At 45.0% G+C, this 26,094-nt stretch overlaps 1 protein-coding gene across 2 annotated transcripts in view; it reads right to left on the bottom strand.

Annotated features, from left to right (window-relative positions):
* Positions 1 to 26,094, bottom strand: part of COPG2 (COPI coat complex subunit gamma 2) — a 621,430-nt gene that overhangs the window by 174,036 nt on the left and 421,300 nt on the right. For both annotated transcript variants that reach the window (XM_069629620.1, XM_069629619.1), the window contains 2 exons: positions 15,305 to 15,402; positions 9,199 to 9,337 (listed from right to left, as the gene is read on the bottom strand). In XM_069629620.1, coding sequence (XP_069485721.1) covers positions 9,199 to 9,337; positions 15,305 to 15,402 — 237 coding nt within the window. The remainder of the gene's footprint in view (positions 1 to 9,198; positions 9,338 to 15,304; positions 15,403 to 26,094) is intronic.

A 26,094-nucleotide genomic window follows, 5' to 3' on the forward strand; every position in this document is an offset into this window, starting at 1 on the left:
ACAACACTAAAGGATAAAAAAATCTTTGAAAGGGGAACCAGAAGATAGGCATGAAACTATAGAAGAAAATTCAGAAAATCCAGCTCAAAACCAGAAAGGCAAGAAAAGATCAGGACAAGATGCTTCGAATGCACCAAAAACAATGGGAGTAAATGCAGGTTCACAAACTGAGACCCAAATTAAACCTGCACAGGCAGCAGCTACACATATCAATAAAAAACTGAAGCTCGCCCCGATCTTTATTAAAAAACCCAAAAAACCAAAAGGCGAAGCGGGACCTAAAATAAAAATAGCCCTGATATTTGAAAAAGTGAAGGAAATCACGCCGAAATTGACAACCCCGAATGAGCAAGAGTTCCCTACTGAGGTGATTATGAACCTGGGACATGGAAAATTCCAAACTATTCCAGAATCTGAAATAAGAGAAATCAGAGCAAAGAAAGAGGAACCCATAAAGCTAAGAGTGGAAGAGGACTGGGAGCGGAGAAGTAGCAATGCAGTCATCCAAGAAGAATCTCCCACGGGCTTTGAAATCCCTAAATTATGGCTAAAGATGGCACCAAAACGTGCAAAGACCAAATCTCTTAGCAGAATGGCGATGCTATCCATATTAAAAAAAAGTAGAGACCTTTATTTATTCTCCACGGAAGATCTCGAATATGTGAAATTCCCAGACCGGGAAAATTAATTTTTAGTAGAAATCGGACTGAGCTCAACAAGAGCACTAACAGCAATTCTGAAGGTGAGCAAAGAATTGGAACAAGAAGGGTTAACAACCCACCCCGAACACAGCCAAGTAAACAAGACTGACTGAAGGAGGCGGGGAAGTGGGAAGGCAGGGGTCCCAAATGGAGAAGGAAAAAAAATACTCGTCAAGGAAACATCAATCCAGGAAAAAACACTGGCAGCCCTACCTGATATACTTACGCAAGTTCTGAAAAACATGGGTATAGGAACTTGGAGCCTTTAGGCAGCAAGACCTGAATGTGGTTAGCTGGAATGCAAGAGGTTCCAGCACGTTCAGGGCAAAAGAAACAAAAGATTATCTCCTGGGGAAGATGGACATACTAGTTTTCCAGGAAACATGGTTGGTAAACCGAATAGAAATGGATTTACAACCGTTTGTTTACTGGCAAGCAAAAAGGCAAAGGGGAGGCCGGCTGGAGGCTTAATAACCGCCATCAAAAACAGTACATTTAAATGTGCCACCCAAATATGGAAAGATGAAAGCGGGATCCTGTCCACTCCCACACCAACCCAGAAGCAATCGCCCTTATCGTGATAAATATTTTTTGGAATCCGGCATCCATCAAAATCCGGGCCTTCCAGGACAAGCTAGCAGAACTAATGGGAAAGATCATGACAGAATGGCAAGAGTTGGACATCCTACTTGTAGGAGACTAACGCAAAATGTGCATACCATAAAAGGGGCAAGGGGGGTGAAGATAAACAGATTCTATCCAATAAAGGAAAGTCTTGGTTGGAATTCACCAAGGCATAGGACCTGAAAATGTTGAATAATGCAAATCAAGATGATGAAGCGCCTTGCATGACATGGCAAAGAGGCAAATCGGCCTCAATCTTGGATTACAACTTTGCCAGTGAGAGCCTTTTTACCCGGAAATCACAACTAAAAATAAGGCATGAAGGAGGAAGTGATCACTCGAGATTGCAACTATCAATCATATATGATTTTGGTCTCACGAATCAAATTCAAAGCCAAGAAATAATGGGAATAAAAGGCAAAATAAGACTGAGAAAATATGGACAAGGAGGGAGAAACCTCAATAAAAAATTGCAGAATATATCAGAACAGATGACTCAAGAGTTAAGTCAACCAGACAAGTTTGTGAATATATTATGGTCACTTGTCCCCACAAAATCGCCATCAAGCAGTGGAAAACACATACACCTCCATAGCTTTGACGAAGAAACGAGACAAAGGAAAAGAACCCTGAGAAAAACACCAGAGAATTGAAGAGCCAAAAATTGGACCCGGAATGATACACCCTGCAATAGAAAACAATTAGGCGAAACTATAAAGCTTGGATAAACGATCACAAATTTCTTCTCCATCAAAAAGACGAGGAAATGTTAAAACTGGTCTCAAACTCATCTTCGAGAAATTTCTGGTCAGTGATACGAGAGCTAGAATCGGACTCCAGTAGTACACTATGTAACCTGGTGCCAGAAAGAACCTGGGTGGAACATCTCACTAATAGTTTTGGAAAGATATTGAAGGAACCAACTTGCTCACCCTTAGATAACGGTTGGGAACTGCAAATTGAGGAGAATGACATTTTGGAAATAATATCTAAAGCTTTATTATCAACAGCGGCAGGGCCAAACGGACGTACATATCAGGTACTTAGGAAAAACCCGACGCTCTGGGCAAAGCTGCCGAGGAGTCTCTGTAAGGAGGTACTACAGCAAAACAGCTTCCCTCCATCATGGAAAACAGCCCTGATTATACCATTTTTCAAGGTGGGCGATAGGGCAAATCCATCAAACTATAGGCCTATCGCCCTTCTAGACATTGACAGTAAAGTATTCATGAGACTCCTATTAAATAAGCTCTCAACCTGGACAGAACAGGAGGGAGTGCTATCCAGATGCCAAACAGGCTTCAGAAAAGGTCTATCAACGGCTCTGAATGGAGCCTTACTAAATATTCTTAGTGAAACAACAATGGCTAAGGGAGGGACACCCTTATTTGGAGCCTGGATATACCTCTCCAAGGCCTTTGATCAAATTGACAGAATCCGGTTATGGCACAAACTCAGAAAAAAGGGAATTCCAGAGACATTACTATCAATGCTAATAGAACTGCACAAGGGAACAAGTGTAAGAGTGTGTTTAGACAACAGTAGTCACCTCTCTGAAGCAGTCACAGTGGAAAGAGGGGTAAGACAGGGCTGCTTGGGGGCACCCACATTCTTTAACTTGTTCTTCGCAGATGCAGGAGACCACCTGCTCTCGTCCGTGTTGGCGAGTCCAGTCATAAATAGAAGAAAAATATTCTGGCTGGCATACGCGGACGACATCGTCCTGCTGGATAGAACCGGCATTGGCCTGCAAAGACTATCGGATGGACTGGGCAAATACACCAAGGAAAATGGGTTGGTAATAAACCCCAAGAAATCAAGAATATTAGTATTTAAACACCCAAGGAAAAAGATAACATACAAGCACTGGGTTCTGGATGGGCAAAGAATTCCTCAAGTTGAAGACCTTACATATTTGGGCTATAAGATCTATGCAAGCCCAGCCAATTATAAAATAGAGAGAGCTATCACTAAAGCCCATGAGCTAATTCCTCACTTGATTAAAATCAGGAACAGATTCTGTAAATTCTCAGTGGTCCCAATGATAAAATACTACCTGAGCGAGATAGTCCCAGTCCTGCTATACGGACTAGAAACCAAACCACAAGTATGGAACTTCAACTGGGATAAAATAGAAGGAAGAATTTGGAAAAAAGCCCTAAATCTGCCATGGAGTACATCAGGGGGACAGCTGCGCTTCGAATTGGGACTGAAGTCATTGAACTGCCTGGTGGAATGGAAATTAACGTCCCTCTACAGAGAAATCATATATCCTAAAAAAAGGCTCCCTATATGAGGATATTAATGAACATTGTAGCAAACTAAGATCTGAAATTCTACAGAGTCTTGACCAAAAAATAAAAACCGCAATATCCAGAACAGGGTTAAGCTTGGAAACACTGGTGAATAACCCATTGAAGATTAAACGGGAGTTGGAACCATTAGATTGGATAGACACGATAGAAAAAATAAGATCTCTAATACCAAAGAACTCCTTATTGACAGTTGATAAAAAAATAGGTACACTCCCAAGATACCTAGAAAAACATCCGGATGCAAAAATCAGAAATATTTTCTTCAGAGCGAGATTGAATATACTACTGACGGGGGAAATTCTGAACATTCGGAAACAGTCAGAAAGGACAGTTATTTACTGCAAGGAATGTGCAATTCCAGGAAATCAATCCCTAAGGCATCTGCTAACTGAATGCAAGGGAACGTGGAGTCTACGATTGAAAAAACTAGGAAGGTTCATAGAAAGAGCTGACTGGCTAACATCAGAAAACACGTGGCACAGAATAATCGCAAGCCACAAGATCCTGAACCTACTTCAGTCCCTGCACCTGGTATAGAGGAACACCAAAGGAGGAGGGAAGAGGTGAGGAAAAAAACAATACCAACATGCAAAAGACTGAATAAGAGGAAATCTGAACTGTAAGTGTAATCAAAGCTCTGGTTCTGGAAGAAACTAAGAGAAGGGGCGGCTTGAAAGAAAAGACAGAAAAGAAGACAAGGAAAGAATAAAACAGCAGAACTTGTGGAATTATTGAGCTGAACTCCTTCTGGACAATAGCTGGAGAAGAGAAAAAAGATGGGCTTGCTCTCCGCAAAGCCTCCAGTTTATCTCCTTGCACTTCGGACTGCTATGCTTTTGCAGGCTTTTCGCTCCCTTCCTCCCTCTTTTTCTTTCTCATCTTCTTTTTCCTCTTCTTTTTCTTCTGCTTTATCATCTTTCCTCCTGGCACCTTACTAGCTAAACATTTTTCCTTATTTTGCTTATCTTGCTTCCTCTTTTACCCTTACTTTCTCTTGCTACCTGCTTCTCCTTACTTTTTGCTCCCCCTAACATTTTAGAATTACTTATCTTTCCCCTCCTTAAGAGGGGTAAGATCATTTTTGTTTTATTAGTTTTATAGAAGGAACTTTTATTTTTTCTCCTTTTTCTATTTCTTGTTATATTAAATTGCTAAGGTTTTTTTTATGTCTGTGAGACAGACTGTAAACCATATACAATAAAATAAATTAAAAAAAAAAGTATTTCAAAAGTGATTTACTTACTGTAAAAATTGCATTAGTTGTTCAAAGTTACTTGTGCGCTATGGTACTTGCCTTTCTGAAGAATCCCCTTTACCTTAGTGCATATATAAAATAAATAGTTATTTTTACATAACTGAGTGTATTAGTGTTTTTTCGGCCTATGTGTTATACTCCCTGCAGTCCTTTCTGCTCAGCCATTGCTACCAACAAAACTTGTGTGGTTTAGGCCTATACTAAGAGTTGGAGTACTGTGTTCAAAGTGTGAGTCTTCACATGTCCTACATTTGGTGGACTTTTGTAAAATTCCCTAACAACAAGTAAGAAAAAGGCCAGTGAACGTGTCGCTTTACTGTAAAAAGTCAGGACAAGGTTTAAAAAACAAAAGTAGAATGTTTGGGGGTCCATAGTATATGCAGCGAAAGTTGCTAAAAGAGAACACTTTCCTAACAATATATATACATTCACCATTAGGAGAATAAAAGTGTGCATTAATCAATTACCAGTGCAATATAAGTATATAGTCAGGTGCAAAGGAAAAATAGGCAGCACTCTTCAGCCTCCCTCAATCTTAAGAAGTCCAACCCTAAAATGTTTGGGGCATTGTGCCCAAATGATCACCAGTTCCAAAGTAGAATTCCTTCAGGTCAGTTTATATAGAAAAGAATGCAGTGGGCTGTGGTGGCGATTATAGCCAGTTCCTAAAGTTAGATAACATTTTAGTAAAGTTCAGGTAAGTACTCAACTCAATCCAACATACTAGGATAGGCCTAGGGAAGGATCCTTAATCCAGGTTCCATCATCAAAGGTCCAGTCAGAGAGAGTTGGGATCAGGACTTTACACCCAATGCAACCTATGGAGACAAGGAGGTAGGTAGAAACAGGTATGTTAACTTACCGCCCTGACTGATTCTTCCAGAGACCCCGGTAGTTGTTCTGGAATCCTATGGGAACACAATCTTCTTTGCTTGGCACAGTCGAGAAAAGGCATAAGGGGTGCGCAGGGGTCACTTTAGCGCAGGGGTTTAGTTTTGGTCGGTCGCCATGCACAGGAATCGGTTCCAGACAGTTTCCAGTAGAAGACACAAACCGATGAAAGATGAAGACTTCTGCCGTGCAGTCCCACTCAGGACACCTCATGGAACTAATGTTGTGAGGCAGCAACCAGCGATCATAAAGCAATGAACATAGCAGAAGCCCTAGCACAGCTTCCCTTGGGAGTGAGACGGCTGGAAATTCAAGAGCAGGCGACTTGTGGCATAAGCTAAAGACTTGCAAAGTTCAAAGGATCTGCTCGGAATAGTGACGGCTTCAGCGAGGTAGCCCAGGAGAGAGCTGGTCAGTCCACCCGTTGGTTCAGGTACACCTCACAAGCCTCAGAAGGAACAGATCCTCGAGCAAGGGATTGAGACTGGTCGATCCAACCTCTCCAGGGTTTGAAGCACCAACAAAAGCCTTCTTGAGATAAATGGCAGAGAAGCATGTTTTTCCCAGGACAACACTGAAATCGTGGCTGGTCAGCTGCAGAGGTAGTCTACAGGTTCTCAGCAGATTGCTCTCTGTTGAAGTCTTGGCTCAAACAGTGATCCGATTAACAGTTGCAGGAGCCCTCCTTGTATCCAAGATTCAAGCTGGGAGCAAACCCACCAATGGTAAGTATTTGCACCATTCAAACAGCCAGGGAACAGCCACAAATGATGACATCTGCCCAGTGACAGACTTTCAGGCACCAGAGTATGTGGATTGTGACTAGACAGTTCCAGCCCCTTCCTCTGGCTCACATACAAAACTCTTCTTAGCCTGCAAACGTTTTCACCAGGAAAGATATTTCCATACAAGGTATTTCCTGAGAAGGCAGGAAGGTGGCCAAAGAACAATATAGCCAAAGAACAAACAAAATACCTTGTGCAGAGCCATTTTAGGGTGCTAGCCACCTTCAGTAGCCATTTGCGGTTAATGCAGAAGTACACGATTATAACACAAAAACTGTAGAAATTACATTGCTGCCACCAGCTTTACTTCGGCACATTGTCAAAGTAAACAAAAATCCATTATATAAAAAGGTTATAAGGATACAAAGTATCCTAACTGCAATTCGCTGTAAAGTGATGTGTGCAATTGTAAAAAAAATACAAGAATTCACAAAGCGAGATATGGGGCCTCATTGCAGTTTCCCCGGTGCAGTATAAATGCTGGTAAAAGTGAGGGTAATTCCGGCAAAAGCACTTTTACCGCACCAGGGAAACACAAATTTGCCAGTCAGGGAACTGATTTACCTCCAGCCCTGAGCTGCTGGTAAATCAGGCCCCCACCAGCTAAAGAAATGCTACAATTACCGGCACCGATATTGCCAGTGCCAGTAACTGCAGCAATCCCCTCCTAATGGACTGCATGGAATGGAGATTCATGCCAGCACCTGGAATATCCCATACTACAGTGGCTTAGGCATTTCGCTGCTGGACGTCCATCCCGTGCCTCTTTAATCCTCCTGCTCACTCCACTTGTGCGTTGAGTCAGGCCTTCTGTGCAGTGATTGCCTCCAGGTCATTTTACTGCTGCTTTCCACAGTTGATCGCCAGGGTCCCCCATCTTGGTTCTGGCCGATGCCATAGCCTGGAAAGCTATTGAGACATCAATACGCTGGCTCCATGGTCCTTCCTGGGTTTCCCCGTTTCTCTGTGCTAGTACCATCTCTGCTGACTTGCTGCCTCCTTTTGCGAGCCAAGCTGCCAAATTCACTTACAGAGTTCTACCGCCGTCCCAGAGTCGCTCGCTTGCACTTTTGCTACTGGCTTGAAGGATGTTTGTTTTTCTTTTTGGTCATTACAAGTCTTTGCTGGCCCAGAGTTCAAGTCCTTGGGAGCCAAATCCCTATAAACCACACCTAAAAGACAGCCCCGTACTTACTGGGTTGTTCAGTGTCCCTAGGACCAGATTTCGGGGGAACCAACACCATGCGTACTTACTTCTGGGACCAAGGTTGGGTAACCATTATCGATACTTGCTCAAAAGGGTCCCCTGTTCTGGGGTAAAGTATTTTTGGAAGCAATCCCTTCACTGCATTTTTCCTATATAACGGTGATGTGCCACTCAGCAAAACAAAGATAGCAAAAAAAGCACAACGCCTCTCTTTCTACAAACAATTCACTTTTGGTCCATAAATATAGACAAATTTGGACCGTCTGGAAAGGACTACACTAGTGGGACCCAAAGCACCAGCCATGTGTCCTTAGTAATATTAAAACCGTTTTTCTGCGATCCCCATTCGGTAAAGCGGGCACATTACCAATGTCTAGGAAAAATCTTTTCCATCCACATGTAGGTAAAGCTTAGTTCTTTCTGAAGGTTAACGAGTTGGATGGTATTTATAGTTCTCACAACCCAATTTTACAATAAGAAATAATTCTTCTGTGTATGGGTTGATATTTTTTTGAACAATAAAGCAGATTTTGTTTTTTTTTTGTCGTATAACAAACCTAGTCCTCAGCAGCAACCTATATTCATGGTAATTCTCCAGTATTCCGTTAAGAATCTAAGAAAATGTACAATCACACACCAGGCAGACAGACAAAGGTTTTGATGGCTAGCCAATGTCTTTAAAAACCGTGAAACACTCAAATTCATCCACACAGGATGTGTATTGGGCTTGTCTAGGGCAGAAACCAGGCAAGGTCAATTTAAATCACACTCATTAGAGGATGCAGGGCTGGGCTCAGAGTGAGCACAACTCCCACTTTAAGTCAGCCCGGTGTTCCCCACGGACTAAGGGATGGTCCCAAACACAACAGCTGCATGTTGGGCTTACGAAATGCACCCTGATAGAGACTATACTGGCATTGGGCTAGTATTGCAGTATAAAGGACTGCACCTCTAGTCAAGCTAAACCTAAATGACATCTGTCACTAACCTACTGCACAACACACCTGCAGGGTGACAATCAATTTCTGACCAACCTGGGATGTTTAAAAAGCACCCCTCTCCTAGGAGCCAATTGGACTACCATAGGACAGCACATGAAAAGGGTGACAGTGGTGGTGGGGCACATCAGTAGAAGTTTCTCTCACCACAAAAAAAAGTAAAACATTGAGGCAAATCAACAGGGAAAAAACAAAAGGTTTCGAGGACCCACAAAATGGGAATGGAGGACCCCAAACTTGGAATTCTGCTCCAACAGCAACCCTATACTCTTGATCGGAATACAAGTAATAGACGTTCCTACCATCTGCATAAAAGTGCATGCGAGAGGCTGTCCCACTGCCCGTGCGCTAAAAACAGCAAAAGCTCTGGTCATTATTGCCACAGTTCATAAACCATTCTCTTCCATCGCCCAGTGTATTACCTTCCAGTGTCTTAATGGAAGCAAGAGCAAACGTTTCTTCTTTCTCATTCTCATCGCCAACTTCCTCCCAGGCTGCAGAAAAGTTTGGTTTTAGTACCTTCTGTATGTGGTCAGACAGAGTAACCTCCACATCTTCCAACTGGTGCAGGAAAGACATATTACATTTTAATGTACACATATATTACACAGTAGGAATAAACTATTGATCATTCAAACACTAACATATCACCCTTAAGAGTTAGTCATATTAGTCCCAGCTTTCTCAAGCACAGGGGTGGATTGTTTATAATTTTACTCCAAGCAGAGAGATGAACAAGTTACTTCTTACCTGGTAACGTTCTTTCGATTGGATGTTCCTCCATCGCATTCCTCATCTTAGATGTATTCCATCCAGCTTTGCTGCTCTTCGGAAATTTTTTCGGCAGAGGGGCCGTGCGTCAATGTCGTCGAGTCGATAGTCCCTCGAGGGCCTCCGTCGAGGGTGACGTCATCAGGTGTGTATATAAGTACCACGCGCGGCGCCCGTTGGCCTAAGTTCTGTTTTCCCCCCTCTTTTGAGTCTGTGATCTTGTATTGTATTGTGAATATTGTGCCGGCATACAGGTATCAGCCTTGCGAGATTTGAGATGGCAATAACCCGGAAAAAAATCTACAGAGGGGTAGGTTGGGAGGGCGATGAGGAATACATTGGAGGAACATCCAATCGAAAGAACGTTACCAGGTAAGAAGTAACTTGTTCTTCGAATAGATTGTGTCCTCCAACGTATTCCTCATTTTAGATAGGCTCCCAAAGCAGTATTTTTGCATAGCTCCTCAGATTTTTTTTTTTTGTTAAATGCCCTTAGATGGCTGAGTAAAGCACTGCTTTTCCAAAAGTTAGCTCCCTACACTGGAAAGCATCCAGGTTATAGAATTTTGAGAAGGTATGAAGCGAAGACCAAGTTGCTGCTTCGCAAATGGACCTTATAGAGACACCTCTTTGAAGGGCTGTTGAAGAGGCGATGCCTCTGGTGGAATGAGCTCTTGACCCTTCAGGTGGGTCTTTTTGTGCTAGTCTGTAGCATTCTGAAATGCAAAGCACGATGCAAAGCACGATCCAGCGCAAAATTGTTTGTTTTGTTACTGATTGACCCAGCTTTCTTCCAGTGTAGCCTATAAACAACTAGTTGTCCACTCTAAGTCTAGGAAGCCCAGAGATGTAAAAGCTTAAAGCTCGTTTTGGGTCTAGTCTGTGTAGTCTTTCTTCCTCCTTAGAAGGATGAGGTGGAGGATAGAATGAGGGTAAAACAATTTTCTGATTTAAATGAAAATCAGATATTACCTTTGGTAAAAATGATGGTTTAACCTTCAACACAACTCTGTCCTTATGGAACACAGTATAAGGTGGCCCAGAAGATAGTACCTGCAATTCGCTCACTCTTCTTGCTGATGTTAGAGCAACTAAAAATGCTATTTTCCATGTTAATAATCTTAATGGACACGTGTGCATAGGCTCAAAAGGGGCACACATTAAGAATTTTAATACCAAATTTAGATCCCAAATCGGTACTTGAAATGGGTGAGGAGGAAACACATTAGTGAGACCTTTTATGAATTGTGTTATCAAAGGAATTTTGAAGTAGGAGCATTCTTCCGATGACCGCTTGAAGATAGAAAGCGGCGCAAGGTAACCTTTTATTGTTCCGATATTCAGACCTCTATGTGCTAGGGTCAGAAGGAAAGATAGTACTTCCGGAATAGAACATAGAAAAGGATCGACATTCTTTTCCCTGCACCAGTTGCAAAACATTTTCTTCTTGCCGAAAGCAACACCTCCATAACATCATCTGGAAGGTTCCAATCCCTGTATCTCAGCCTTCAGATACCAAGCATGAAGGTTGAGTGTTCTGGCCTCTGGGTGGAGAACCTGACCTTCCATTTGAGAGAGAGAAAGTTCTCTCTCTGAGGAAGACGTACTGGAGGACAGATGGACATATCTAGAAGGTCCGGATACTGCGTTCTCCTGGCCCAATCTGGAGCAATTAGGATCATGCGGTTCCCGAAGCGTCTCAGCCTCCTGATGACCCGAGGAATGACGGGAATCGGAGGGAACGCGCCCAATAGTGGGAAATTCCAATCCACCACGAACGCGTCCCCCAGGGCTCCTCTCGGGGGAAATTCCCTTGAGCAATATCTTTCGCATTTTCGGTTGGTACTGGTTGTGAATAGGTCTATCTGAGGGGTTCCCCATTGGGCGAAGATCTCTTGAATGACTTCCTGAGCCAATTCCCATTCGTGGGACACCGTGCTCTGCCTGCTCAGAGCATCTGCCGTCATATTCTCTTCCCCGGCTAGATTAATTGCCGTTAAAGAGATTCCCTCTTGAATTGCCCAATACCAGAGCTGCATTGCCTCTCTGCTCAGGGGTAGTGACCCCACGCCTCAAGCATGGCCACTGTGTTGTCCGTCATTATCAGGACATTTTTTCCCCTGACAGATGGCAGGAAGGCCTTCAGCGCTAGTCTGATTGCCACCAGCTCCAAAAGGTTGATATGTAGTTTGGACTCCGATGGAGACCAGCGGCCGTTTATTGTCAAATCGTTGGCATGTGCTCCCCACCCCAGGAGTGTGGCGTCCGTCACTACTGTGATCTCCGGCCATGGTTGCCAAAAGGGTTCTCCCTTTCTCCCTTTACGATGTTCTCTGCACAGGTCCACCATAGAAGGTCTTGTCTGACATTGTTCGGAATCTGAAGAAGATCCGTCATTTGACCCGAGAACTGGGACCACTGAGTCTTTAGGGCTCATTGAAGGGATCTCATCCTCAAGCGTGCCTCTGGCACCAGAAAAATGCAGGACGCCATGAGGCCGAGCAACCGTAGAAAGTCGTAAGCCTGGAGATTTTGGGCATTTGGAATTTTGAAACCATCTGAAGAATGTCTTGAGCCCTCGTCTTGGGAGGCGAGCTCTTTCCCAAGGATGTGTCTAATACAGCTCCTATGTATTGAAGCTGTTGGGAAGGTGTCATTTGAGACTTCTTTAAATTGAGGAAGAAGCCTAGTTTCTGGAGGAAGTGGCAGGCGACTTTCAGATGATCCAAAGCTTGCTCGGCAGAGCGCGCTCTGATCAGCCAGTCGTCCAGGTAGGGGTAGACATGAATCCCCCCTCTCCTGAGGTGCACTGCTACCACTATCATTAACTTGGTGAAGACCATCGGGCGGAGGTCAACCCGAATGGCAGGACTCGAAACTGATAGTGCGAGTCGCCAACAACGAACCTCAGGTATTTTCTGTGCTTGAGATGAATCGGCACATGAAAATAAGCATCCTGGAGGTCCAATGACACCAACCAGTCCTGGAGTTGAAGGGCCTGAAGGTTCTGAGAAAGAGTAACCATCTTGAACTTGTCCTTCCTGAAGAACTTGTTCAAGATGGGTCTCAGTCCTCCGTCCTTTTGGGGATCAAAAAATACGGGGAGTACCAACCCTTGTTCCTCTCTGCTGCGTGTACTGGTTCTTAGGCACCTTTCTCCAGCAGGGTTAGAACTTCCTGCTGTAGGAGCGGATTTGAAAGCTTCAACGGGCGTCTCCCTGGTGGATTGCTTTGAAGTTGCTTTAGAAAAGGAAGGCAATAGCCTTGGGCTATTATTTCTAAAGCCCAAACATCTGAAGTAATGGCTCGCCATTCTTGCAGATGCTGCGACAGCCTGCCTCCTACAGGTGTTTTGTGGTGCAAGTCCTCAAAGCGGTTTTGTGGCGGATGTTGCAGCCGCTGATGGCAAAGAGGCTGCAGCTGGCTTAGCACGTTTCCCTCTTCCACCATGAGTGGCTTTTCTTTGGCCCCTTTGACTGGCCATTCCTCTCGTCTTCCCGTATGAGGTATAATAACGATAGGATCGTCCCCTCCATGATTGTCCTTGCGCACAAAAAGGCTGAGGTTGCCTAATAGCAGCTCCTAAAGATTTGGCCGCTGCTTTTAAGGTCTGCAACCTCTCAAGGCTCTCGACAGTCTTGTTGCCAGAAAGGTGAGACCCCTCAAAAGGCATGTTCAGGAGGCGGTTCTGTACGTCCGGTGCAAAACCCGACTACCGTAACCACGCAAACCTGCACATTACCGTGCTAGTGCCCATGGACCTGCTTACACTATCCACATGTCCAATCCAGATTGAAGGGATTCCTGCATGGCCTCCTTTCCATTTCCAACAATGGCTAGGAAACCTTCCCTTTCTGCCCCTTCTGGTATGTGCTCTGCCACCATTGCGATGCACTCCCACAGAGTGTACGAAAATTTTGCCAAGGCACATGTGGAGTTGGCAGATTTTAATGCCATGTTCGCGGCTGAAAATATCTTCCGTGCCCAACCATCCACATGCTTATCGTCCCTGTCTGGAGGGATAGATGGGTACGCAAGTTTGTTGGAAGCTGTGGCTGCCTGTATGACCAAACTCTCGGGAGTTGGATGTTTTGACAGATAGCCGGGGTCGCTACTGGCTGGGCGGTATTTTGATGCTAGGGATTTATTCACCGAAGGAATAGAATCCGGAGTTTCCCAATTCTTGGCCACCCTGTTTTGTAAGGCTACATGAAAAGGTAAAACTGGGTCTTCAGTGGGACCATGGTCTAATATGTCTGTCAAATCGTCCTGGATGAATTGGGCTGTTGGTTTAGCCCATCCTAAGTACTCTACCACCTTTGTCATTAATTGACGATAAGATGAACTGGCATGCTCTCCTGGATCTGGTCTACCAAAATCACTCTCAGGAGAGGTGTCAATGCCACTTGCATTATGTAAGGACTCCACCAAATCCTTCATCCTGCTTTCTTCCGATATTAAGCATTCTGGGACATTTTGGGTGCCATATTCCAACCCAAAGGGTACATCATCTTGTTCAGATCTCTCCTGATCCTCAAAAATTGAGGTCAAGGATTTGAAAAACTCCTTCCTAGGGAGAGGCTTGAAAACCTTCTCTGGGAGAGGAGGAGCAGGTGTAATACTAGATTTAGAAGAAGATACATGTCTTGCAGTTTTCTCCTTCTCCTTTTCTAGCTGCCCTGGCTTGGTTGGAGCCTTTGGCGTCGACGTCGATAAAGGCGTCAACGGCGTTGATGACATTGTGGTCGTCGACAGGGTCTGCTTCGAGGGCGTCGAGGCGGCCTTCGACAGTTTTCCCTTCGAGGTGTGGAAGGTCTCGGACGGCGTCGGTGACCTTGAGCGGTCGACTCGACTGTTTTTCGCTCGGCGTCCGGGAAGGTTCTCTATCCTTCCTTTTACGATCACCCGGGCACGAGGGCGCGCGAGTGTCGGAGCGATGACGCTCCCGGCCGGCTTCCGAAGAAGGCGCGGACCGATGCTTCGCTTTCTCAAACACCTCCATCATTTTGACCCTAAATGCTTCCCACTCTTCGGAAGACGAATGTTTTGTGGGGCATTTCATTTTCGGAGACTCGTCTGATGACGAGGTAGAGGGAGATCTATGATGTCGTTTCTTCGACAAAGACTACGAGCGATGAGAATCGCTTCGAGATCTGGCTCTATGCCTTTCGCGTCAAGAAGATTTTTCCCCATGGGGTCGCGACTCGACGCTAGAGGCTTTCCGATCCTTCCGACCTACTTGTAGCTTTCCTCTCCTTTCTCGCAAGGCCTTTCCCGTCATCGCCTGACACTTCGAACAGGCCTCCATGTCGTGGCCTTCCCCGAGACACCACAAACACTTGCGGTGCAGGTCCGTGATCGACATTTTTGAGCCGCACGACTTGCATTTCTTAAAACCCGATCTCGGGGTCGTGGTCGGCGTTGATGACATGATTTCTTCTTGTAATATTATATTTCCTGACAGAACTCGAGGCGCGCCAAATGTCCAAAGCAACGTACTGCGGAAAAACGGAACTGAGGCCAGTGGGCGCCGCGCGTGCTACTTATACACCCGATGACGTCACCCTCGACGGAGGCCATCGAGGGACTATCGACTCGACGACATCGACGCACAGCGCCCTCTGCCGAAAAATCTCCGAAGAGCAGCAAAGCTGGATGGAATACATTTAAGATGAGGAATACGTTGGAGGACACAATCCATTCAAAACCATTTCACTTCTAGAATTTCATATGACCAAACATTTTGAATACACTTACCACATATTCATCGTCATAGCCCTCGTCATCAGGTACCCTGGTATTGGGATCACAGTCTCTCACCACAAACTTCATTGTGCAATTGAAAGTGCAAGACACTGCAGATGAAGAGAACACATTTTACAAATGGGACTGTACAGAGTGATGGTTTTCCTTAAAATCAAAGCACAGTATTTTGTCAGTATCTGTCCACAAAACCTCTTCCTACAAAAGCATCTGCCTCCCACCACTCATCTTTATCAATCTTGTAGCTCTACTCCGGCAACGTTCACAATGGAAAAGTTGTCGACTGGTTCATATACTAATATACCATCAGCTTTACCTATTTCAAAGGAGTACTGCCATGCGACATTAAAAATAGAAATTGGACAGAACATGTAGGGTAAAACATCATTTAGCGATGCCTCACATGCCAGCTAAGGTGATATTTGATAACACCGGTGAGGGCTGCACAATCATAAATCTTAAGGTGAGGCAGTGCGCCGACCCCATAAAGGGAAGCCAAATCTCTTTTAAGGTAGGCAGTAAGGCTGAGCAGAGGGGAGACAGACACGCGCACACACACGCACACACACACACACACACACACACACACACACACACAGGTAAACAACCCGCTGACAAAATGGCTTTCATAGTTATATAAACAGTAAATTGTCCCACGAGACAACAGACCCATAGACTACATTGTAGGTCCACTATTTAGTAGTAGAAATAATAGGGGTGGGAAGAAACAGCCCCCAGACATTAAAACACAAAGTGATAACAGTCACAGTATTTCTAGGCTTTTAGGAAAAGGTTAGTTGGGGAAATACAAATGCACACCTTACAGTCAATGTAGGGCCTAGAGGGTGGGTGGGGTGTGAAGGACATTACCAAAACAGTCAAATACATTTATTTTTTAAAACACTCCAGGTCCATTACACTTTGGGGGAAATAGATGCAATGTCACAAAAGTTATATGAAATCAGGCTTTCAGTTGAAGAGAATACTTTAAAAAATGCATATAAAATCACAGGTGCATGCTAGAGTACTAGTCGTTGACCTAAAATTCCATATACCCAAACTGGATGCAAGAGAAATGGCCAGGGCAGGAAGGTACCCCAAAAGTCACTTTGCCGAGCGTGAAGATGGATGGTGAAGGGCAGATTCTGAGAGGTCAGCCTATTCTGGTGACGTGGGAAAGACTAATGTATAGAGAAACTCTAACAAGCTAGTGTGACTAAGCAGTAAGGCTTAGATTTAGGAGAGTGTGAGTGTTGAAGAGGTTCAGGTAAGCACATACATACCACTGTTAATACAAGTTAGGCAGAATGTATAAAAAAGTGATATTTATTTAGGCCTTTGACAACTCATCAATTAAAAACCACAGGTCTATAAATTACTAACCATATACTGCTAGTATATACACATTCACCTAGGGTTTACTTTTGAGGAGTAATATAGCACTGTTGCAAAATAAATGAAGAACCGAAAAGTTAAGTAATAAAGGAAGGGGAGAAGTAATATGTAAAAAGAAAGGCGTTAACATACACAGCCATATGATTATAAGACTCTACACTTTAAAAGTCCTTCCATTCCTGGAAGAGATGGAACCTTGTGCCCATAGAGTCACACATCAGAATAAAATCCTTTGCAGACGGCTAGGAGTATGCTACAATTTCTTTGTATGCATCTACAGCCCTCTCTCCCCCCTAAGATAGGTAAGACTGCTCTGTCCACGCTAACAGCAGTGCAGGTGTATACTAAGAGTGGGAGTTTACTGTATTGCCCAAGGTATAATTGTATAAAGGCCCAGGATGGACTTTCGAATAACTAACAGCGTTGAAGAAATGCAAACACTGATGCCGACCGCCTCAGGACACTTCACAGTTTGGAGAAAGGAGAGTTCCAGCGACAGTCTCCATAAACAGGCTACAACAGGCATTTCTTACAGTCGCAGCCAAATAAGCTGCTCCAGGACAGGATACCTTGATGGGACGCTGAAATTCTGGATGAATGAGACTTATGACACAAGCTGGCGACCACCGAAGTTCCAGACTTGAATGCACAACGGCTACACTTCTGGCGAGGTACCCCACAAGAGAGCTTGTCAGTCCACTGGACAGTCCAGGGACACTTTTGAAAACTCCAAAGGGCAGTATGCTCGAGAAGGCGTGGAGACTAGTTGGTGTTAGGGAGAATTCTCATTTCTGTGCTAATTCCCTTGAACCTTGGAGACCCCCCGCTCTTTTGCTGGACTTTAGGACTTTTTCATTTTCATCCTGTAGTGAGTGAGACCTTTTTCTCACTCTCTCATGCATTTTGATCTGATTTGGATTATGTGTTTTCTTTGTTTTGTGAGTCTGAAACTCCATAGGCATCTACTTTTTGTATGGTTACACACACCACCTTCAGTGCAGTGTCACAGAGCAATCCTTTACATTTCTCTTAAGGTTTTAAATACCTTTTCTTGTGAGAACTACTGTTACCAAGAATAGTAAAGTGAAATTGACTTTACTTGCCGTTTCTCTCTGTAGATAAAGCACACCTCCATCTTACGTGGAGTGCTGGGAAGTTACTTAGTAGCCCCTTTTTCTACTTGTTAGGTAGAATACTCATAAATGTGCTAATTCCCTTCACCTTAGAGACCCCCAGCAACTTTGCTGGATTTTGAGGACTTGATTTTTTTACCTGGAGAGAGTGTGAGCCTTTTTTCCCCACTCGCTCATGTAGTTTAATGCGTTTTACTCTTGTATTTCATTTGGTTATGGAGCCTAAACAACTCCATAGGCGTCTTTTCATTTGTGTTACACAGCACCCTCAGTGCAGTGACACAGGGAAGCCTTTTAGGCTGTCCCAAGGTTTAAATACCTTCTCTTGGATAAACTACTGTTTCCCAGAAAAAGTAAAGTGAAATTGAGTTATTAGTCTTTTCAAATTCCTAGACCCAGCACACCCTATCTTACAATAGAGTGCTGGAGGGGTTACTTAGCATTCCCTGTGTCTAGAAACTCATAGCAGTCACATGCTACCCTTTCCTATCGAAATGGCTGGTGGCAGTGGTTGTTCAATGAACTACCATGATTTTTTCCGACCGCGAACACCGGTAGCGTTAAATCGCTAGAGCCATGTTTTTCAAGATGCCATCTGAGCCCCCTTTGTTTAAACATGTCCCGGTCGTCTTTTTTCGCCATTTCTTTTGGGAAAGGTACTTCTAGAGTTTGTCTCTGCGTGTCAAAACAGGTTTGGTCCCTTTCTTCCTATGCCTTTGGACTGAAGACCGCCTCTGGTGCTTGAGTGTCTGGGGTGGGCAAGAAGTGAGGGAGGTGCCCAAAACTCCCTGTGCTTAGTCTCCTAGGAGTCCCAAAGGCACTCTGGCGTGATTGGCAGGCTGACTGTCTGGCAAGGACAGCCACTCTGCTGGGTGAGTGACAGCTAGGCTGGAACGAATGGGAGAGAACTGAATAAAAGGCGAGTCTCTTGGCTTGGAAGGCAGAGTCGCCCACTGGAATGAAAACCGAAGACGAGCTTGAAGAGGACAGCTGCTGCAACTCTTGGACCTTTGGTTTGCCCGGTGAAGCCCTGCTGCAGGTCCGAATCGCCAAGTTCACCTCGACAGACCAGCCCCTGCCAAGGACGATTTCTTCCTTTGAGTTGGTTGGACCAATCATCTCGACAATAAGCCACCTGGATACCATTCTCAGAGCTGGTTGTATTTTCCTCAGAGTGCTGCAGGAAACCAAATAATCAGGGAGAGAGACACCTGTTTGTGTGCTTGTCTACAGCTACCGGAATTGAAGATTTGCCAGTTGCCAGTTTTTTGACCAGTCCCAGTGCAGGAGTCCCCCGACGTCCTCCCTCTTGTCCCCACGACTGAGGCTCAGGAACAGCGAGATCTGCAGTAACTGCCAGGAACAGAAGTCTTGAGCTGCATCTTTTTCTTCATTGTAAGGTACTGTGAAAACCTGACCGACAAGTGCTTGAAACTTTTGCAACTTGTAGGCCTAGTCAGCTTGTGACCCAACATGATTCTTTTATTAACAAACTACTTCTAAGAACTTTGGCAAAGACCTTTCCGTTTAACTACCAGAATTGCTTTATGCTATACAAGACTTTAGCCCATTGACTTTATCCCAACCTATTGCATTGAATTTGACTCATCTGGTGAACTCCAAGTATTTGCACTGTCTAAGAATAACTGTAAGCTTCTTTTTATTAACCTATGCCTTTTTGCTCCTACTTCAAAGTACTCAATGCCATTTTTCTCCTCCTTCAAAGTAGTTTAAATGCATCAGAAACATATAGTGTAAAGTACTGAAGTAGATTTGTTTGCGAGATATATTGCCTCCTTCTAGTGAATGTTTTATAACGGAATGTGAAATAAAGTAATAAGTGTTTTACAATGAAACCTTGACTGTAAGAGTCTATTTGAATACTTGTGACTGTATACCTCTGTGTAACATCATTACAGCTCGCATTCCTCTCGAGACAAGCCTAGCTGCTCAGTAACACTACCAAAACTGTGTAGTACAGACTTATACCAAAGTCCTAGTTGTGTGTAGTGATCCCCAAGGCTACTGCATACAAACTTTGCCTAACACTACTTACTCATGTAACATTTCTTATGTTACCCTCACTACTTTAATTGGCTGGTGCCAGTTGTTTAATTTTCCCTACCATTGTGCTTTTCTACTGCAGGCTGAATCCTCAGCTGCAGTATAGCACCCAGAGGCGACCATTTTGTCAAAATGGCCCTGGTCGTCTTTTTTTGCCATTTCTTGTTTGTGATGTCTTCCTTGGGTTTTACTCTGTGCACCAAACCAGGTTTAACCCTTTTGTTCGCTTTGCCTTTGGCAGGCTTCAGTACTGAAACCCACCTCGGGATCGAGTGTGTCTGGCAGGGCAGTAAGCGCGGGAGGTGCCTGAAACTCCCTGTCCTTAGTCTCCTTGGTAACTTGAATGCACCCAGCCCTGATTGGCTGGCTGGCTGTCCTTAAAGGACAGCCACCCTGCTGTGCGAGTGACAGCTAGGCTGTGCATGAATGGGAGAAACCTGCATAAAAGGCGAAGCTTCTTGAACTGAAGACAGAGTCGACCACTGGAAGAAACATCCGACGAAGGAATCATGAGGAGAAGCTTGCTGCATCCTCCTGGACCCTTCACCCTCCAGTGAAGCCGTGCTGCTGCGCTGAAACTCCTTTTCCGAATCGACTAGAGAAGCTCTGGAAAGGGCGACTTCTTCCCTTGGGTTAGTGGGACCAACTAACCCCAAGACAAACTTTGCTGGAAGACCTTCCCCAACTGGCTGTACTTCTTTGCTGCGGCTGGAACTGAGTGCCAGGAGTCGAGAACTCTGTAGTCCAGTGCAACGTCTTTAAGCCGGACCGAAGCTCCATGATGATGAGGACCCTCCCGAAGTAGGACAAGCCAAGCTTGAGTCACCTCACCAGAGTGCTGGACTCAAGGAGTGAAGGGAGCCCAACAGGTATCCGATAACCGCGGTGGTACCATTTGCTGTAAGCTGAAAACGCGAAGTGCCACTGAATTGCAAAGAGCCCGTAGCTGCAACCGACCTCCGAACTGCTGTGCAGGAGTCCTCCAGACGGCCTCCCTCTTGTCCCCACGACTGAGGCCCAGGAACACAGGATGTGGAAGTCTGCAGCCAGGAAAGAAGCCAGCTGGATCCTCTTCTTACCTAAAGGTACTATCCTGTCTCAGGGGTACTTACCTCTTTGTGTGTAGCTTGCTTGGCTCAGTTGAGATATGCAGTAGCTGTCTTTCTAGAGTTACTCTAGCTCTAATTTTTCACAAGTGTAACAAGCTTGTGGCCCAACAGTGATTTTCTACAACAAACTCTCTAACTTTGTGCAAGACTTTCTGCTATCTAAGAAGTGCCTCAGCTCCATAGACTTTGCTCCAAATTGACTGTGGCTGTTCTGGCTCCCTGCAGACTCTTCAGACCCCTTGACTTTGATTCTAACTGTCCCTCATAGGTAATACATTGGTTTTTAACTAATGTTGCTGGTAAAGGTTTTCTCTAGACGTCATTGTGAGATTTCAAAGTGCTGACATGCGCTGAGAACCTGTTGACCGTTTTCCTTCCCACAACCTCAGAATTCTACCCAGTACAAAAGTGATATATAAATGCCAATACTGTCCTAGTAATTGAAGTCACTGCAGGGTGTGGGAAGTGTGTATGAAGCATCTCCAAGGACGATCTACTTGCTTATCTTGATTCTGAGAATGTGTTATGAAGTATATTTTTATTGTTGCACACTGCCCTTTTTAAAGAATGCTCATATAAAACTGACTGTTAAATAATTATTTTACTAGAAAACCTTGAGTGTAGGTGGTATTTGCATACTTATGTGTGGATTTCGATGCTCCAGCTCTACAGCTCACATGTACCCCTCTTGAGATAGGTCTGGCTGCTCGGACACACTACAAACTTGTGTAGTACAGACCTATACCATTATGTGGGTTACCTAGTACCAAGAAGACAAGACTGGTGTAGTCTCTCACATGGTTACTGCATACAATCTTACCTAACTGTTTGTACCACTAGTACAAGGGCTGAAGCACCTCTTGGGGACTTTGGAGATCAGGTAGTCACACAGGGCTTGACCGATCCAGACACAGGAAGGGATGCTCACCTACTCCAGGAATCTTCTTAGGATCTTCAGCAGACTGCTTCTTCGAGGGATTCTTGGCGTCAATGCGGATCTGAAAAAATGGCTGCGATAAGGGATTTCATGACCTGGCAAGGCAGGAAGAAGGCCAAACTACAATATGGCTAAAGAAAAAGCAAAAATATCGTGGCACTGCCATTTTAGGGAACTAGCCATGTTTAGTAGGCATACTCGGTAAGCGCGAATGTGTACACTAAAAATAATGCAAAAATATATCTGCTGCCACTAGCTTGTCTTTGGGAACATATAAAGGCAACCAAAAATCCTACATGTAAAAAGCTAGGGGGATACAAAAAGTATCCCCATTGCACTGTAAGGTGCTGTGTGCAATGTTAAAAAGTAGAAGAATTTGAAAGGGAAACAGTTTCCCAGTACTGATAGTCTGAAGGACTGATCAGTTTCCCCTTAACACTGAGCAAAAGGGCAAGGGAAATAAAGCTGAAGGCTTCCCAATGGAATGCATGAACCTCAATATGTCAGCCAAGTGTACCTTGATGGAAGAAGGAGCCAGACTAGCACACCGAAGACAAAAGGTAGGGTAAAACGATCTGAGCATGCACCCGGAAGGGGTCAAGGCCACAACCAGAACACCATTTGGAGAAACCCTGCACTTGCTCTTGTAGCAGGAGACTGGAGAAAGCCTGGGCCTTGGAAGCTCCAGATAGTTTGGAGGCAAAGGTATACTTCCAACCTCTAAGAAAGCAGGAGACAGGCTGTCAGATTGAGGGAGGCCGGGTTGTGGTGTAGCACTGCTCCTTGGTACCTGGATAGAAGGTTGACAAGTGGCGATAGCTTGATGAGCAGTGTTGATGAGAGGCTGAGGAGATACGAAAACTAGTACTACCTCAGCCAAGCTGGGACCACAAAGTTCAGTTAGCACTGATGTGGTACAAACACATCAATCACCCGAGGAATGGGAGGAAACGCATTCAGGAGCATTCCTTCCCACCTGAACGTGAAGGAGTTCCCAAGGCTTCCCGCCTGAAGGAATCTTCTGGCGAATGCCACACATTTCTTGTTCACCTTGGTTGCGAAGGGGTCGACATCATGAGTTTCTCCCACTTGTAAAAGAAACAGCAAACCTTTTCACCCAGAAGTTCCCACTCATGACAGGACCGAAAATCCCTGCTGAGGGAGTCCCCCATTGTGTTGTGTATTCCTGGCAGATGGAATGGAATGAAGAAGAAATTGTGGGCCAGAGCCAAAGCCCACAAGGCTGCGGCTTCCGTCGGCAGAATGCAAGACCGGGTGCCACCCAGTTTGTGGATGTAAAATATTGTGGTTGTGTTATCGGTAGACAACTGACCTTGGAAGTTGTGGGAGAAAGGGCTTGAGGGCCCAGAACACAGAACGCAAACTGCAAGACGTTGATGTGCAATGCCTTCTCCCCTGGAGACCAGAGACCCCTGGCATGGAGCTGGCCTGTGTGGGCTCCCCAGCCCTCCAGAAATGCTTCCGTTGTGACCATGACATGATGGTCCGGCAGACGAAAGGGTACTCCTCTGCTAAAATTGGAGCGGAGCATCCACCAGTGAAGAGTTTGGAAAAGTACAAATTATTCACCCATGGTAATGTTCTTTCTACTGTATGTTCATCCGATGGAACCTCATCTTTGATATACAGAACTGCGGACTCACAGTGCGGCCGCCCATCAGACTGACCAAGTCCCACCAGGCTCCAGAGGTCAATCTTGCTCTGTAGTTAACATGGATTAACCGCTTCTGAAGTACTTAGGCCACAGCTTCGGCCAGTCCTCCGGACCGCCAAGGACAGTGACCTGCAGACAAGGAACAAATTGTTCAGACATTTCCTACTGACCATTGCCTTGAAAATCACCCTTGAGGGAAACACGTGTCGGCTACACAAATAAACATGCTGCACCAACACAATCAACAACTTCTTACTCTTATTGGAGAGAACATTCTCTCAATCTAATCACAATACAGAGTGTGAAGGGTTTCAAACCCCAGTTGCCATCTTGGAATAAGAGCTTTGCGCTGGCATGCACTTAAAGATGGATAATGCCGGCAGATAACCCTTGGCAGAGGACACTTGCAGCCCCAGATGAGCCAGATGCAACAGAAAAGGAAGCACGGTAGGAGTAGCACAGGCAAAATTATCAATATGTTTAGCCCTACACCAGCTGCAAAACGTATTCCAACGGCAGAGGTATAGTGCTTTTGTTGCTTTTCTCCTGGCCGAAAGCAACACCTCCATAACATCTACCAGAAAGTCACAATCTTTGTATGTTAAACTCTCAGCAAACAAGAGTAATGGTTCAGAGTTCCGATTTATGGGTGAAGGCGGCCTCCCTCTTGGGAGAGCAGGCCCGCTCTCTGGGGAAGACGGAATGGAGGACAGATGGACATGTTTACAGGGTCGGGGACCAAGTCCTCCTGGTCGAATCTGGAGCAATCAGGATCATAGACTTCCCGATCGTTCTCAACCTCATGATGAACTGATGAATGGGGACAGGAGGTCAAGCGTAAAGAATTGGAAAATCCCCCTAGAGCTCCTCTCTGCAGAAATTCCCTGGAGCAGAAAAGATTGCATTTCCTGGAACAGATCTACCTGAGGGTTTCCCCAAAGGGCAAATATCTCTATTAGAACTTTCTGCGCTAACTCCCCACTCGTGAGAGAACATACCCTGCCTGCTCAGAGCATCCACTGTCGTGTTCTCTTCTCCGGCTAGATGAACAGCTGACAGAGATTCATATTGAGGAGCCCAAAACCAGAGCTGCATTGCCTCCCTGCACAGAGGGAGCGACCCTACTGTTAGGCAGAATTGCATGCAGTACCCTCTGGGACCACCACACAGAATTAGGACTACAGGTGTAAGCAAAACCAACGTTTGGTATAAGTCTGTACTACACAGTGTTGTGGTAGCGTTGCTGAGCAGTCAGGCGTATCTTGAGAGAAGGTGAGCTGTAAGGATGTTACACAGAGGTCTACAATCAAAAATATTCAAATAGACACTTATACTCAAGGTTTCTTGGTAAAACACTTATTAATGTATTACTCGTCACTTATAAAGAAGTCACTAAAAGGAGGCAATAAATATCACACGAAAATATGCTACAATACTTCACACTATCAGGTTCTGAGGCATTTAAACTACTTTGAAGGAGGAGCAAAAAAGCATAAGTTAATAAAACGAAGTGTACAAGTATTCTAAAACGGTGCAAATAGTTTGCATTCACCAAAGGAGTCAAGTCAATGGGCTAATGTTTTGTATAGGATAAACGGTTCTGGTTATTAAACAGTTAAGTCTTTGCCAAAGTTCTCAGAAGTAGTTTGTAGAAGAAAGGTTCATATGCTGGATCACAAGCTGAGTAGGCCTGCAAGTTGCCAAAGTTCCATGCACTTTCGCAGTGAGAGGTAAGTTCTCTCGTTCGGGTTTTCACAGTACCCTATAACGAAGAAAAAGATGCAGCTGAAGACTTCTGTTCCTGGCAGTTCCTGCAGATTTTATTGTTCCTGAGCCTCAGTCGTGGGGACAAGAGGGAGGACGTCAGGGGACTCCTGCACTGCACTGGGACTGGTAAAAAAAAGCTGCCAAAGGCAATTCTTCGTCTCCGGTAGCGGTCTTCAAGCACAGAAGCTGGTGTCCTTCTCCCTGGTTATTCGGTTTCCTTCAGTACTCTGAGGAAAATACAATCGGCTCTGAGAATGGTGCCCAGGTGGCTTACAAGTTGATTGGTCCCACCAACTCAAAGGAAGAAGTCGTCCCTGAAGGGCTTCTCTGTCGAGATTAACTTGGCAATTCGGACCTGCAGCAGGGCTTTAATGGACAAATGGTCTAGGAGTTGCAGCAGGCGTCCTCTTCCAGCTCCTTTTCAGTACTTTTGTTCCAGTGGTTGACTCTGCCTTCCAAGCCAAGAGACTCACCTTTTATTCAGTTCACTCCCATTCATTTCAGCCTAGCTGTCACTCACCCAGCAGGGTGGCTGTCCTTGCTGGACAGTCAGCCAGCCAATCACGCCACAGTGCATTTGGGTCTTCTAGGAGACTAAGCACAGGGAGTTTCGGGCACCTCCCTCACTTCCTGCCCACCCCAGACACTTGGGCTCCAGAGGCGGTCATCAGTCCTGAAGCCCACCAAAGGCGTAGGAACAAAGG

The sequence above is a fragment of the Ambystoma mexicanum genome, chromosome 12 (assembly GCF_040938575.1).
Source record: "Ambystoma mexicanum isolate Mex_15411 chromosome 12, UKY_AmexF1_1, whole genome shotgun sequence".
In the NCBI taxonomy this organism is placed as follows: domain Eukaryota; kingdom Metazoa; phylum Chordata; class Amphibia; order Caudata; family Ambystomatidae; genus Ambystoma; species Ambystoma mexicanum.